Below are 15,891 nucleotides of genomic sequence, written 5' to 3'. Positions count from 1 at the left end.
GTCATTTTGCATCTCCCCTCCTTCAACAATGGTAATAAATAGCATATTATACTCGTCATATATGGTTTATGCCATGGCATTTTGTCATGTGTATTTAACCAAAACCCCAATGCAAAGTAAAATCACACTCAATGGATGTTGCGACTATAAAGAGTGGTTTCCATGCGTAAAACTAATTGTTACATCCAATCTATAAGGTAGTAAAAAGTACGATTTTTGTCTAGTTTTAGTATAATAAGTAGATATACAGTTGAATGTGAACTTGGTACTGTAGTAATAAATGGGTGAATAATGTTTATTAGTACAATTGCTCTAAATAACGTGCATTATTGGGCCACATTTATTTTGAATGCCATGGTGTGTGTGTGTATATACATATATATATATATATATATATATATATATATATATATATATAATAAAATAAAAGGCTGATATAAAAGTTTTCTTTATACTTGAATGTGATGGCATCAAACAGCTCAGTCAACGCCATTTAGTCCGAAGGTCTTGTTCACAGCCATGACAAATACCATAAGGATGAAACGCGCTGGTTGGGCTGTTTGTTACTGTCACTTTGGCAAATACAGAAATCCTTGGTAGCAGCCTTTGGAGGGCTGCAGTCCATCTTGTGTGTTTGTACAGTTGAAGGTGTTCTGACCCTCTGGCGAGCACCAGCAATACTAAGCGTGCTATGCTACAAACTGCTCTGGATAAACCATTTATATTTAGAAACGGAGGGCAAGGCTGCTATTTTTCCCATTTCGGAGTGCTTCGTCTACTCTATATCTAAGAAGGAAGTACACCTTGCCATTAACAGCTATTCCTTCAATATATTTAAATGTCAGCCACAGTGTTAGAACAGTAACACATCTCGGGCAAGATCACAATAGCAGTATGAAGTGGGGTCTGGCTCTCCTACGAGCACCCTTCAAACATGAGCATGCATCAGAGCAGTGCATATTAACTGCAATACGACCAGATCATGTTAAGTCTGCACAGAATACACCCAGCTCTTCCCATGTAGGTCATACAGCTCTTCCCATGTAGGTCATACTACAACCAAACACTTGTGAAACTAAACGTGCAGGTCTGCCTATTACTGATGTGGACAGTTTGAGTGGCATGATGCTGCACTAGTGACAGTTGGTCACTTTAAGTCTGCTAGTCAGAAAGCCAGCGACGTGGTCTACCCAACTTGATTGAGCTTCTAAATCTCAGAGAACGTTTTTCAAACCTCCTGCAGTGGTCATGCTCAGCTTGTTCCAGATGAATCTCAGGTTTCTCAAACTTTTTTGTGATTGGAAGAGACAGACTGATATTAAGTTTAAAACTTTATTTCAACTTACTTTAAAATGTTATTTAATGTAATGTAAATTATGGATCACTATGGCAGGGAGAAATCAGACACAAATCCTTTCTGCATTCAAAATGATCTTGTTATGTATGAAATATTAATACAATATGTTTTCCTATCCTTTGAAATCACTATATGCAGCCACGCACAACCGGTCTGAAAAGTGCTTGCTTAGATTTGAAAAAACGTGCTTTGATGCCTTGTGTTGAAGAGTGATTTGCCAAGACCGTAATTACAATATAATTCCACTGCATTTTCCATTAAGAGAAAAATCACTAACATGAATTTACTATTTTAATAAAACACACACACTTTATCCAATTTCCAATCATAGCTAAAATGGCCAGAAGTAAATATTAAGCCAGTAGATCCCTTACTTAGTATACTAAGGATATACAAATATTCATAAAATATTTGTCTTAATTTGAAATTAACTAACGTCCCCCAAAGCTTTGGGGAAGGCTTGGGAGGCATAGAAGACAACATACTTGACACGGCATATGGTAGTCATTGGTGCACTACAAAGGCATCAGAAAGAAAACAATTTTAAATGAAGATTTATCTGGCAGGAGGACACTTAAAAAATTAAGCGACAAACGCTAAACACAAACCGAGTACAGTGGTCTTGGCTGCTAATCCAGAAAACAGTCAGCAGAACAATGGTCCCAAAATGAGTAAGATACACTGTTCAGAAGACAGCAACTAAAGGCAGCCTGGGCAAATCAGGGGTGTGGCCAGGAAATATTGAGACCTAAGTAAGGTCTGTCTGTAAATGGATAACATGGAAGTGAGCTAATCAACACAGCCACAAGAGAGTTTGAGGCAGTAGCACAAAAGCAATGTTGGATTTAGAACAGAATAGACTGAAACGGTTCCAAGACTTACTGGGGGCATTCAGTATAGTGGAAAAAATGCGCTCTTTTCAAAGTACTGCATCACTAACAATCACCAACAACAGGCAATCCAGAATGTTTCTTTCTTTGATCGTGTCGACTTGGGTTTTGAGACTTACACCAAAGATCAGAGGGTCCCTTTAAAAGAACCAAAGTTCTGAGTCCAGAATCAGCTTATGTCATGTCTCATGTTATATGTAACAAAAGACGTACATAGTAAGAGACTCAGATGACAGTCCTAAATGTCTTTAGGAAGCAACATAATAGAATTTTCATGGTAGTTTTTATTTGCCTTATAAGCCTGAAAATAGGTGAAAACCAGCAGCTTCTTTAGGGGTTGGTAAGCCATCCTTTCAAGGTATCTCTGTCTGTTTTACTCAAAGTTTTACCCCTCACAGAAATTCTTACTGGTACTAAAATACGCATGCGAGTCCCTGACATTGGGAAAATAGCATCAACTCTTGGTGAAAATGTTTTTCGCGCTATGATAGGTCTCCATCCGTTTACCGGATGTGATACAGTAAGTGCATTTGTGGGAAAATGAAAAGTAAGTTTTGCAGCTCGGAGACAAATGGGATCTTTCTGAAGAACTAATAGACAAATTGGAGCAATTCTCGTGCTTGCTGTATGCACCAAAATATTCAGTTCATCACATGAATTACTTGAGATATCACCTATTCTGCACAAAGAAGGGTGAGCTAGACAGTCATCAACTTCCACCTTGCAGGAACAGTCTGAAGAAACATACTGAACGTGCAAATTATCAAGCCTCTATAAGCAAGAGATGTCTTCTGAATGATCCGCAGACACCTAGTCCAATTGGAGAGGGTGGAAGTTGGAAAAACACGAGGGAGCAGAGCAATTGGTAGAGGACTGGATGGAGGGGCAGGTAGCACCTCAGCCTGTGTTAGATCTACTAGCTTGCAACTGCATTAGGACCTGCAAACTGCCAACATGTGTCTACTGTCTAAATGACCTCAAGTACACAACATGTGCAGACTTCCCGCCTGTGAAAATCAGACGCAGAGAATGATGACACCTATTCAGAAGAAGATGACGACGATGAATGTGAATGATTAAATTGTGTTTATGTTCACTCATGACATACGTTGGCTATGTAAGATGTGACAAATATTATTTGAAATTGTAAGTGAAAATTATGCACATAATCTCTCTCAATATATGAGGAATACAATGAAGTTTTGTTAATTGTTTAAGGACTATATTGTTATTATTACAATTAATAACCATAATTATTTTTAATTTATATTGAATTTAACCAATTTGGTGGAATTAGTATGCTATTTGTCAAAATATGAAAACCATTAGTTTTTTTCCGGCTATGGCTGCTAATCCAATATTATCAGACAAAGGGCAAATAGTGATGACTTGCTATCACATATTTTCCATCTCTAGGCATCCATAGCTTGCAAAACAATAATGTTAAAATCCATCCCACGAGTGGGATCCTGGCTCATGGCCTAAAAAGGATATGGTAGGACCACTAGAATATGTGACATTGGAAGACTAAATTACGTGGCTCGGTTAACTAAATTTATGCTGCATAATACAACACATTCTTGGGCAGTATTATTTCACTATTTTGTCATTCCAACACACATTACTACTGTCTGAGCAAACACTTCACGTCATTAGTACCAGTTAAATACCTAACTAAGGAAAGCAGCATCGAATGGTGACTGGTTAATTTTTTGCAAACTCTCTGCTGCACAGCAGCACTACATGGTGCATTTTTAGTAGTTTTCGAAATGTTTAAACTACATTTTTTGTTAAAATCTGCAAGCTACGTAGTAGAAAGTGGAGTATGTGGCAAATTTGGTAAATTCATAATCATGCTGAAAATGTCTTCATCGTACATAAGTTTGTTAAGAATTGATGTTTAAGCACTTTGCTATTTCTAGCAACATAGTAATCATACATGCGTATTTAACATTGCTACTCCTTAGCAACAGGAAAGTTTATTTAACGAACCAGCAAGTACTTACACAGATGCAACTATTTAGGGGAACATACAAACAGTTGACCTTCGAAATGAAAAAAAAAGATTTCCAAAATACCTATCACCACAGCAAACAGGAATAACTCCTAACTAGCGTTGACTAACAATGACAAAATGGTTGAATGTTTATAACAGCATACTTACACTCCCCAATGGACTTTTATGGAACACGTCTTTTGTAATCTGTCAAACACTTGTACTTCTTCTGTATCGTCAAAATATGAAGTCACCAATCCCAACCCATCAGCTTCTGTAAAGAGGTCAATTTGGCATATTCTATAATCCTATGAAAATCAGAAAAATATTATTTAATGATGAGCTGTTCTGTTCATTTGGTGGGCATATTTTCACAACAAATACCAAGGTGTTTCGATCAAAAACATTCACTAGCCCTTATTACAAAAAGATTTTTAATTCTGATGTGGGCGGTAATACCTGGTTACTCAAACCCCCACCTCAGAGTTGTTGATGTTCTGGTATTGGTAACTCCGGTGGCCAGAGGCACTGGGCCATGGAACAGAACAAGTCCTATATGCCTTCATCACCAATAATACTCTATTTCCTTGAGGATTCAACTTGAATAGATGAAATGTGCATTTTATCTTATGATATGATATATTTCCAACTGTTTTTGTTATGTGATACTAAAATCAGTTCATACAGTAATTAACAAGTTGTCGCAAACTGTACAGACTATCAGGTTCCGTACGATCGCAGCTTTTTATAATGGAGACACACTAGAACTACAATGGCTTTTTATTTAATTTGGCAAAAATGCATGTGTCTATATTAAAATATTTGCGTTAGTAAGGGTAATGCAGTCTCTATTGTTGGCTGTAGATATCGATTACTCTCTCTGTGCCACATTGCCAGGTTTGGAGGCACTTCTCCAAGGCTTACGTGCAAGAAATCCAGACATAAGGGCTGCACCGGACAACAAGTACCTTTATACAACAGGCCAATGTAGCATCAGGTTTCAGAGGCAATGCTGGCACCCATTCAGATGAGACAAAAAGTTATTTGCTCTGGGGTGAAGGGTGTGTTAAACTTAGTAAATCGGATTGAAAGGAAACTTTAAAGCAACATTAGGTATCTTCCATTACAAGGATTTTGTTTTTGCTTTTTGTAGATGCTCTGGAGAGGTTTACTTTTTTTCTTTCTTTATTATGCCTGCTTGCCGCTTCTCTAAGCTTCAGCTTTGCATTTCTTGTTGAGAACGGAGTGAGCTGAATCCAACAGGGGCTTATTCCTGATATCAGGGTCATTCAAAAGAGTCACCAAAAATCTACTGTGCTTTTTTGAAACTGTTAATGGTTAAGCTGGAAAGCCTCTTCTGTAGTTAAGACAAGACACAGACACCAATCCTCTTGTTTTTGTATCCACCATGACAAAAAAAAAAAAGCTTTCGTTGAATGACACATCTATGCCAATGTCATTAGTTAATAAGCAAAAACAAATGTAGGTCCTAATCGACCCATGGATTAAAGCTACTTCCTTGTGACCAATAGAGTCAAGCTGCGTGAAGTTTAATACCCACTAATTATAAAAGGGGGATCATGCCAGCAACAGCAGCAGTAGAATTCTGTCTAAACATTTTCCTAGGCATACTGCACTTGTTTTGCATAAAGCAATTCAAAGGCAGGTTAATCAGGCCTCGACAAAATCATACAAATTTTACTAGACCTGCAGGCCTCGACAAAATCATAACAATTTTACTAGACCTGCAGGTCGGGTAACTTGAATAATTTACTCGACCTAACTAATGTACTTGAGCCATAAACAGGCTTCAAATTGTGTGATCCTAGGCAAATATTTATCTTACAGACTTGCCTTTTTCTTCATTCTCACAAGTGTGCACCTTCAAATAAGTGAATTCAGCATTACTACTGTACAAAAAAAAACCTTTTGTTTGATTAAATAGACTTAAAGTTTGCACCATGTGTATTAGGAATTTAGCCCAAGGATTCTAGTTGTTGCTGGAGAGGGTTTCAAAACCCTCAATCAAAAGGCAATTTCTCATACTGACCTAGTGAAGACCTGAAAGGTATGTAGTTAATATTACCTTAACAACTTGACGGAGTGACCCAATCACAGTGAGTGGAGCTCCTTTCTCCTCAGAAACCTCTTCACCCCACAGGTTGGTAAGTTCCATTTCGCCTTCCTCCAAAGGAATAGAGAGGCCTTCAAAATTAGGCTTCTCATAGAGTAACCAGCTACGGATAAAAATAGTTATGGCAGTTACAGTCTCAGGTCCAGCATTATTTTGAAAGGAACACAAAGGCATCATGCAGATTAGATTTTCTTTCCAAAATCTGGGCTTGATTACGACCTTGGCAGGTGGGATACTCGGTCATAAATGTGACGGATATCCGGTCTGCCATATTACAAGTTCCATTACATCCTATGGAACTTGTAAATTGGCATGCGGGATATCCGTCTCGTTTGTGAAGGAGTATCCCATCCGCCAAGGCAGTAATCAGGTCCTTTGTTCCATTATTCTCTAAAATCCTTTTAATTGTGACCAGAAGTCGACACCCATAAAGTGAAAGTGGAATGTATCCTTACTAATGTGTGCAGCAGAAGTTTATCACCTTACGGTATCCTTTACAACAGAAATCAAATTTTAACACTTATTGGTTTAGTATCTTCTTCCTTCCCTCATGAGAGATCACCATGCTACAGTGGCTCCAATGTAGAGCCATAATATATATATATATATATATATATATCCTATTTATTTAAGCATGGACTGAACCACTCTTATCAGCAGGGTAGAATATGGGCCATTGATGCAGAGCAAATGTGGATTTGTGGATTCCTGGAATTTGCTTTAAATGGCAACACATTCAAAATGTGCAAAATGTATGTACACTTATTATAAATCAGAATATAAACATGTGGAACAAATGTGAAGGCACTCATATTATGGAAATAAGATCCGTAGTTTCTATGGTAAAATTGGAACAAAATAGAACTAGTAATTCTTCTTCCAATGAGGAATTTTCTGTACCACTTACCCAATGGTAAGATTATAGCTGGAGGAGCTAGGCAAGGGCTGTTCAGCAGTAAGTGTGCCTTCTATTTAAAAAATCATTCCAAACCATGGCAACTATGTGTGAATGTACTATCTTGCAGTTTTGCCAAAAACAAAATCTCAATACGTAAAGAGAACCACAAGACTGGCGAAAACGTAATACTTTCTTCCTCTATGTATTCCAATCAAAGAAGATAAATAAATGAATGTTGTCAGTTAATTTGAAGTTTGTTTACATCTAGATCAATACAACTGGGGATGTGCACTCATAGGGCGATTACCGCTGTACTGCCTTATGGAACAGATTCAGACAAAACTAAATAAACAGCTCACTTCCCAGGTTATCTCAGACAAGCAAGCTCCATATTCTTGCCTGAAGCCTAAACTTTGCATCTGTTAAGAAAGCAGCTCTCACTGGCACCTGTTCAAGACACCAAAAAATGGTCCAGAGGAGGAACCATGTATGTGTGCAGGCATGATATGAAACTTAGAGAGCCAACTGGGCTTCCAATTGCTTTTATATTTAGGAAGAATAAAGAAAAAGTGGTTGGATAATTCAAAAAGGTACAAACTAGGTCTTTGCAGGAAACAGGTCTGGATTCACACAGAGTACCACAATGTGGGCTGATGTGTTGTAGGACATGGATCAGTGATATCCTTGATGGTATTTTCTTGACTATGGGGGTTATTCTAACTTTGGAGGAGGTGTTAATCCGTCCCAAAAGTGACGGAAAAGTGACGGATTTACCACCAGCCGTATTACGAGTCCATTATATCCTATGGAACTCGTAATACGGCTGGTGGTATATCCGTCACTTTACCGTCACTTTTGGGACGGATTAACACTCCTCCAAAGTTAGAATAACCCCCTATGTGTCCTAAAAGATCCGACATATCCATGTAACTGTGCTCCATGGGATTATTCTACATGAATGACCAGAGGGCTCTCTTGAAGACTGGTCTGAAGTCTAGTCAAAATAAGAGCAGGCTCGCCCAAATAGGATGTACGTTATAAAAGAGGGCATACTCTGTAATTTACACAATCCTTAAACCGTAGTTTCTTTTATAGCTCTGTTCCACAATTCACCTAAAGTTAAACATTAGGGAAAGGTTCAATCCACTGAGAAGACCCTATAGGTCCAATTCACAGACACAACTCAGGGGCAGGGAAATTATATTCAGACAGTAGAAGACAAAATAAGTTAAGACCAGTCACTTAAATTTTGCTTGTCTCTGTTGGGCAGAAAAAATATTCACCAGACTGGGCTATGGACCACTGCATGCTCCAAATGCAAAGAGGCTTCACATATGTAACTGTAATGAGTGGAAGGGTAATTAACATAGAAATATCAATTTAAACAGCAAATAAAGGTTACCAGCGAATCCAGTCTTTCCTTAAAGTTGTGTGCCCTGTAAAGAGAAATTGTCTATCTTTACCCTCACTTTATGAGTACCATTTCAATGTTCCTTTCAAATGTTTTCTTATCGCCACCATTTTGTCGGTTGTTTTAAATATTCATTGCTTCTTTTATGAACAAACTTTTTGTAATGTCGATCCTGAGTACCATTCGAGTCGTTTTCAACCTCTACTTCAGGGAGCACTTCTTTACTGAAACCCCTTGCATAATCTAATGTGCAATTAATGTGTTAGATAGCAATCAAATAGTGACTGCCATCTGCCATTTTCCTCCAGTGTGAACATATATTGCACCTGAAATCTTACCATTATTTTGGAGGCCTGTCTATCGACTGTCTGCAGTCTATTATTATCCTACTGAGGACGGGGGTGGTTCCTAGGACTGGGCACAATATGGAGTTGTGCCAGCAATGCGTACCTTTTGGTGGGTCCAACTAACCTATTGCTTTGCATGTGTTCTTGTTACTATAGACATACGATACCTTTGGTTACCTCTGACATGGTATAGACAATGGACTCAAAAACACTGAAGTGATCCATAGTAGCAGCAAATAAGCCTCACGCGTTTTTCCTCGCTGTGAATTCCAGTTACCAGCATACATTTTGGACTTAAATATCAGCTAGGCTCTGATGTTGTTTGCTAATCTCTTGTCAAGACTTGGTACCTTGTTTTATAAGAGACAACGTTTAGATTTATGACATTGATCACACTGCTTACCTACATCCACTCAAACAGAATGAAGCACTGTTTCCAAGCCAGTCACCATATTCAGTGAGAAAAGGCTGTGCAGTTTACTTTTAGTCTGCATTATATTTATAAACATGGGCTGCTAGCATTTGCAGCTCATCTTTCGTATAACCCTTCTTTACTTTCTCTGTGATTGAGTTATCTAAACAGGGGGATTTGAGGATTTGAGGTGTAGCAAAAAAATATTATAATGAATTTCAGGAAACAAGGTTTCAAATCCTTGCTTGAGCTACAGCTCACTTGAACTCATGCGACAATGCTCCAATGAAACATTAATGAATCACAGCTCCTGTTCCTTGCAATATTTATGTCCATTCGTGTGAATTTTTTTCTTTTCCCTTATGACGGAAGTCCAGACAGTACTACACACAGCCTAAGTCACATACTTGCTAGTTTGCGTTTTGGCTTTAAGCAAAATAAAATAACAAAATTTGCTCTAATTCTATCAATCATGGATCTACAACTGTTTTCAAAACAGAGCCTTAACATACACGTGCGGATTGTTTTTCCTCGAAATGAAGTCTTTTTGAGTCTACAGTTGGACTTTCAGATTTGTAAATCGTCCCCCCCCCCAAAATGAATCCTGTGGGGAGTTTTCCTTTTCATATATTACCTTTTCACACAAGGAATGCAGTGTGCCCTCTAACTTTAGTATAGTCATCTATTTCCAATAGCACTGAGTCAAACAACTCTACTAGATTTCAAAGTGAGAAAAGAACAGTGTTTCTGAGTTTCCTAATTTCAAACGAGTGATGTATTCTTTACTTGCCACACTGTTAAAGACAGTATCACCAACATAAAGAACAGAGATGTTAGGGAGATACAAAATTACTAATGTGGGTATATTGTGAAGGCTCTTCATAATTTCAGATACATTTCTTCATTTCAGGCAACACATGATTTGTCTTATTAAAACACTTTTACAAAGTTCCAATAAGAGTATTGTGAATATCTTTCTGAATAGATGTGGAAAACATATATACTTTTGTTACATGATTTTGGCTTGGATAGCACATTTACTGATTGGGTGCTAATCAGAAGTTTTTTTTTTTTTTTAAGGACAATAGTATGAAATGTAAGTTTGTTCATTGATTATTACCTCCGGAATGGTTTAGATGACCAGCTAGTAATAAGTGAGGGTGCCCTTAGATTATACTAACTATGCCTTTGCTGATTTTGGAAGTTTTCATTTACTTTCCCATAATTTCCAAGTCGAAGATCTTGGCTCTTGCATTCTTGCCGAAACATAAGATTCACCTTATGTGGTGAATCCCAATTCTATCCATTTGGCATGTTCTCACATGCAGGGTTCCTTGTGAAGAAAACTACTAATGCTCAGTACGAAGGTGAAACTCAAAACACCAGGATATACTCAGCTCAGCTATAAATTTTGAATAGGTGGAGTGCAGAAATGAATTCAAAAACTGTCAAGGCCTTCTGTATCGACACCACATCCAAAAAGAGTGTCTTGAGGCTAGCATGAATGAACACAGGAAAACAAGCAAACGTAATTACAAATACTTCATAGCGCCAGCAGATAATGAGAACAAATGATGGTGTGTAGGTATCACATAGGGTGCAGTCATGGACAGTAGGGGTGCACGTGCTGCTCCACCTTTCTGTTATTTGCAATTTCTTTCAAAGAGCTTCATGAGCATTCCAAACCTATCTGAGTAAATCTTAGGAGAACCACTGACATATTGCAGATACTGAAATTCCGATGATGTTTAAGAGAAAAATTAGAAGTATTTGTTACATTAAGTGTGTGTGTATGCAGCAACCTACAATGGAAAATGACTGAAATGCAGGGCTGAAACAACCGACAGAGGCGGCGCCAGGACCTGTGACGCAAGGCTGCGTGATGTGCAGCCTCCGGGTCGGGTTGTGGCCAGAGAAGCTGGTGTGAGCGGGGCATGATGCCGAAGTTGTCAGCAGAGCAAGGAGAGGAGATGCTTATCCAGCGGCGTTCTTGGAGCCAACAAAAGCCGTGTAACAGCAGTGAGCTGGCTGGTGCTGAGATTGCTGGATCTGTATCAGAAACTGATGCCGGCGGGCCGGCTCCTCCTCATTGCACTCCCTCTGGAAGGGGAGAAATTGGGGGGGGGGGGAGGGTTGGGACTGAGCCCCACCTCGGGGATGTCTGCCGCCTACTGTCTGTGACCACCGGTCTGATCTTGGAGAATGGTATGAACAGTGGGGCTGCGGCTGGTATCTGGGCATGAGACACGAGAGAGCGCACTTGGAGCTCATTTGGACAGAATCGCCACTGTTGGACCTGGTGCGAACTCAGCGCGAGGCCGTGCCTTCAGGTGAAGCGCATGGGAGGGCTCACTACCTGCCGCGCTGCTGGACTGCATGCATCCCTGGAAAGGAGGTGGCCCGCCCCCCCTGGACGCTGCTGGACCTACAACGGAGGTTACCGCAGCCTTGTGGACTCCTCGAGTGTATCTATTAAAAGGCACCAGCACTACTGGGTGACATCCTCTATGCAGCTCCAATTTGATAAATCACTGGCAGCTATAGTGGATACCAAAACTGCCCTCCAGCAAGACATAAGCACGGTGTCTGTGGGCCTGGACCTGCTACGTGCTGAACACCAAAAACTGGCTGATAATGTGCACGAGGTGCAAAAGGGGTACAAGGATGTTCGTCCGGCACAGAAAGATTTTGTGTGCCAACTTGACTCCCTAACAGACAGAGTGCATGTTTTGGGGCACCGAGCTAAGGATGCCGAAATGGGCAACAGATAGAATAATTTCCTAATAGTGGGGCTTCCCGAAAGTATTGAAGGGGCAGATGTGGTGACATATCTTGAGAACTGGATCAGATTGCTCACGGTATAGACTCTACTCACTGTCTTCTTCGCGTTAGAAAGAGCCCACAGAATACCGAAGAGGCCACCCACACCTAATAAGACAACCGCGCACAGTGGTTGCCAAGCTACTCCACTTCCGCGACAGGGACACTCTGCTGCGAATACGCTAGGCTAGAGGGCCCTTACCAAAGAAGCAGCAATTAAGGTGGTGGTGGACCTTGCTGCCCACTGGGGCTCTGAGCATGAATCAGGAATGGACCCTAAATAAATGGCAACAGATTCAGACACGGGTCGGTGAACCATCAGGGAAGACGACCTGCCGGTGGTGATCCCGCAAACGGTTGATGACTTGATTTGACGTCCTCCTCCGCCACACCCCTGGCTGGGGTTATCATTCGGCAGTACTGCCATCATGCTTGTTGGTCCTAATATAATTCCACCCTGGATAGGAGGTGCCTGCTGTCAAGTACTGAGACACCCAGTGATTCGGCCGTGGTGTGCTGGGTGAGTGGGGTGCTGCCTGGCAGAGGCTGGAAGATGGTGGAAATAGTCCCAATCTTTGGTACCTTGGATGCCCCATGCCCTGGCTGCAAAGTACGTTTACTGGCCCAAATTGACTTCATACTTGGCAGTTCATGAACACCACCCTCCCACTGCCACACGCACTCCTAGGGTGTGGTGGACCCGCGGGTCTGACTTTGTTTCTTTTTTGGAACTTATCATGTTTGGGCGCTTGGCCATTGCCATTTGGCCTTGGGGAGAGGAAGTTCATAGTTGGCGATTTGACTTGCTTGTTTATGGATTTTTTTGTACTCTCTCTGGGTACTGGATAATTAGACATCTGACACCTTAACACACTTGATGGGGGTGGCATCCATTAGATGGAAATCGAGAACATTTCTGCCTAGATGGTGGGTTCACTGCAAGATATATATTGTATAACATGGAATATCTGTGGGATGAAACGCTATAAGACCTACCGTTTTTTGTGACATCGGGGGGTCCAGGTGGCAAAGTTGCAGGAAACTCATCTCATGGGGGTTGAAATAGAGCATGTCCGATGGAGGTGGCAAGGCCAACTATACGCTACCTCCCATTCAGCCATACGCATGAATGGTATTGATTTGGATTAGGGCCGGAATCCCCTTTAAACTAATTAGGGAACTGGTCAACAAAAAGGGGAGATATGTCCTGCTTCATTGCAGATTAATGGGTGAAAAGGTGATACTTGTTCCAGATACAACCCAAATCAGGATCAATTGGCCTTTCTCCACTCGCTGTTGGCACCGCTGGGCTTGTTGATACAGGGAGATCTTTTACTGGGTGGCAATTTTAACTGTGTGGGAGTTGTAACTCTGGATCAATCCACTCCACCCCTCAGGGGGGCCCCGGCCCAAAAGCTTGCAGTGGGGTTTAGGGACTGGTTACACCACTGGGCAATAACAGATGTGTGGCGGCTTCAGCATGGTCAGGAGCGCAATTTCTCCTACTACTTGCACCTAACTGATTATCTGGGGTATACCCTCTCAGGCCACAGGCCTCTTCTCATAGCCTCCTGTCACCTGGTCAATTGACCCGCAACTTCCCAGTGGTGACTCCAACCCGCCTCGCTGGAAGATTATAGTTATAGAGAATTGCTGCGCAGAACGATAACGGAGTACTTTTAATTGAATCAAGGGTCTGCCTCATCTGTGCCTGTAGAAAGAGGCCTTCAAGAAAGGACAGTGCCTGAGTCAGTCCATCGCCAAGAACTACACAAAGAATTACACATTAGAGACTTCCACTCACACTTTGGAAACAGGCAAGCGAACAGACCCCCACTATTGACTTGAAACTTAGTGAAGCATATAAACAGTACAATGACATTTTGCACAGACTGAAACTTGTTGATTACAAAACGTACCTAACAAAGGGACATGCAGAGAAAAGCAAGTCAGGACTTCTCCTTGCATGGCTGTTACGCCCAGAATCCCAGGAACCCATCTGACCACTTCCACTGGGTCACACGTTCATGCCCCAGGCCCATTAACGAAGAGTTTTGGGAGTATTATGAGACTGCATGGGTGACTTAAAACCCTACCTGCCCAGGCACAATCTGACGGTCTTTCATGTATACGGTTACTACAGCTGCCTTCAACAGCTAAAGAAATATTAGGGGGGGATCATTATGATACAGGAAATAAAACAGGTGGTCAAAGAGCTGCCCTTTGGCAAAACGACAGGCCAAGACGGCCTCCCAGCTCAATTCTTCAAGACCGACACAGAGCTATTGGCCCTGAAGTTAGTACTTCTATATGCAACTGGACTACGTGTAGGGTGCTTGCCTGAGTCTACCAGAGATGCTCTCGTAGTGTGGATTCCCAAGAACAAATTCACAGGTATGCCAGCTACTGGTTATCAGCCTCGATCCATGCTTAACATGATTTTCTAAATTCTAGGCCAAATTTTGGCAAACAGAACTCTGCCCTACGTGCAGAAATTGGTGTATGAAGACCAGAACAGATATATTCCAAGCAGGAGAACCGCCCTCGATTTACACAGGCTGTTCCATGTCCTGTATCACCAGGACATGCAAACCCAACCCCATGCTGTGCTTGTGTCGGTAGAACTAGAGAAGGGGTTCGATTCTATCAGGTGGGACTTCCTAATTAAGGTCATGCAAAAGATGGACTAAGGGGATGGATGGATTGGGTGATTCATGCTACTCTACACAGACACAACTGCTAGAGTGGACTGGGAATATGACTTCCTTCAAATATGACATTTATAGGGGCACAAGACAGTGCTGCCCTCTATTGCCCCTGCTGTTTGCCATCTCCAGCAATGTTCCGCACACAGGGAGATGGGGAGAGAGTACTCGTGGACGAATTCCAGCACATCATATTGCTTTACGCCAATGACCTTCTAGTGTATGTAGCACAGGGCGTGAGAGGGCAATAAAAGCGCTGTCACGACTTGAGGAGTTTGGGGAGGTGTCAGGCCTTCCCCTGAACTGATCTAAGACCTGCCTGTTCCCCTGTGCCACTGATATGCCATGTCCCTAGGACAGGCCAGAGGGTCTTAAATGGGAGGCCTCTTCCTTTAAATACTTGGGCATACATGTTTATCATTCAGTGGACGACCTACGCAAAGGAAACTTGGGGACGGCGTATCAGTTCCTTAAGGGTAATGTTTTCTTTTGGAGATCACTGGAACTATCCCTGATGGCGCGAGTTGCTGTATCCAAAATGGTGGTTCTTCCTCGCCTCTTGTATTACTTTGTAAATCTACTGATAGGTATCCCTGTTACTTGGTTTGAACAAGTGGATGTGCTGCTCAGAGACCTGGTTTGGGATGGGGCAGACATAGGGTTTCGCTTAAGGCCTTACGACGCCCACTGGATGAAGGTGGAATGGGGTGCCAGATTATAAGATAAATTATTTGGCAGCACAATTGCAGTAAATTTAGAAATGACTCTACTCATAGCCCCTTAGATTATATGGGCCTTGTCCCTTACCAAAACCTCTCTCTCCCAAGGCTCCTTAGACAGGATGTTAGGATCACCCACTCGACTATTCTTCTGCAGGTGGCATTATATACCTGAAGGCGCTGTCAAGTGAGAAATCATAGG

The 15,891-nt window shown here is 41.4% G+C and overlaps 1 protein-coding gene across 5 annotated transcripts in view; it reads right to left on the bottom strand.

The window, feature by feature from the left end:
* The window catches only part of CRYBG1 (crystallin beta-gamma domain containing 1), a 785,716-nt gene that overhangs the window by 191,551 nt on the left and 578,274 nt on the right, over positions 1-15,891 (bottom strand). For all 5 annotated transcript variants that reach the window (XM_069235429.1, XM_069235430.1, XM_069235431.1 and 2 more), the window contains 2 exons: positions 6,330-6,480; positions 4,412-4,551 (listed from right to left, as the gene is read on the bottom strand). In XM_069235429.1, the coding sequence (XP_069091530.1) occupies positions 4,412-4,551; positions 6,330-6,480 (291 nt within the window). The remainder of the gene's footprint in view (positions 1-4,411; positions 4,552-6,329; positions 6,481-15,891) is intronic.

The sequence above is a fragment of the Pleurodeles waltl genome, chromosome 5 (assembly GCF_031143425.1).
Source record: "Pleurodeles waltl isolate 20211129_DDA chromosome 5, aPleWal1.hap1.20221129, whole genome shotgun sequence".
Classification (NCBI taxonomy): Eukaryota; Metazoa; Chordata; class Amphibia; order Caudata; family Salamandridae; genus Pleurodeles; species Pleurodeles waltl.
The sequence above is the reverse complement of the archived record's forward strand: the minus strand, read 5'-3'. Positions and strand labels throughout refer to the sequence as shown.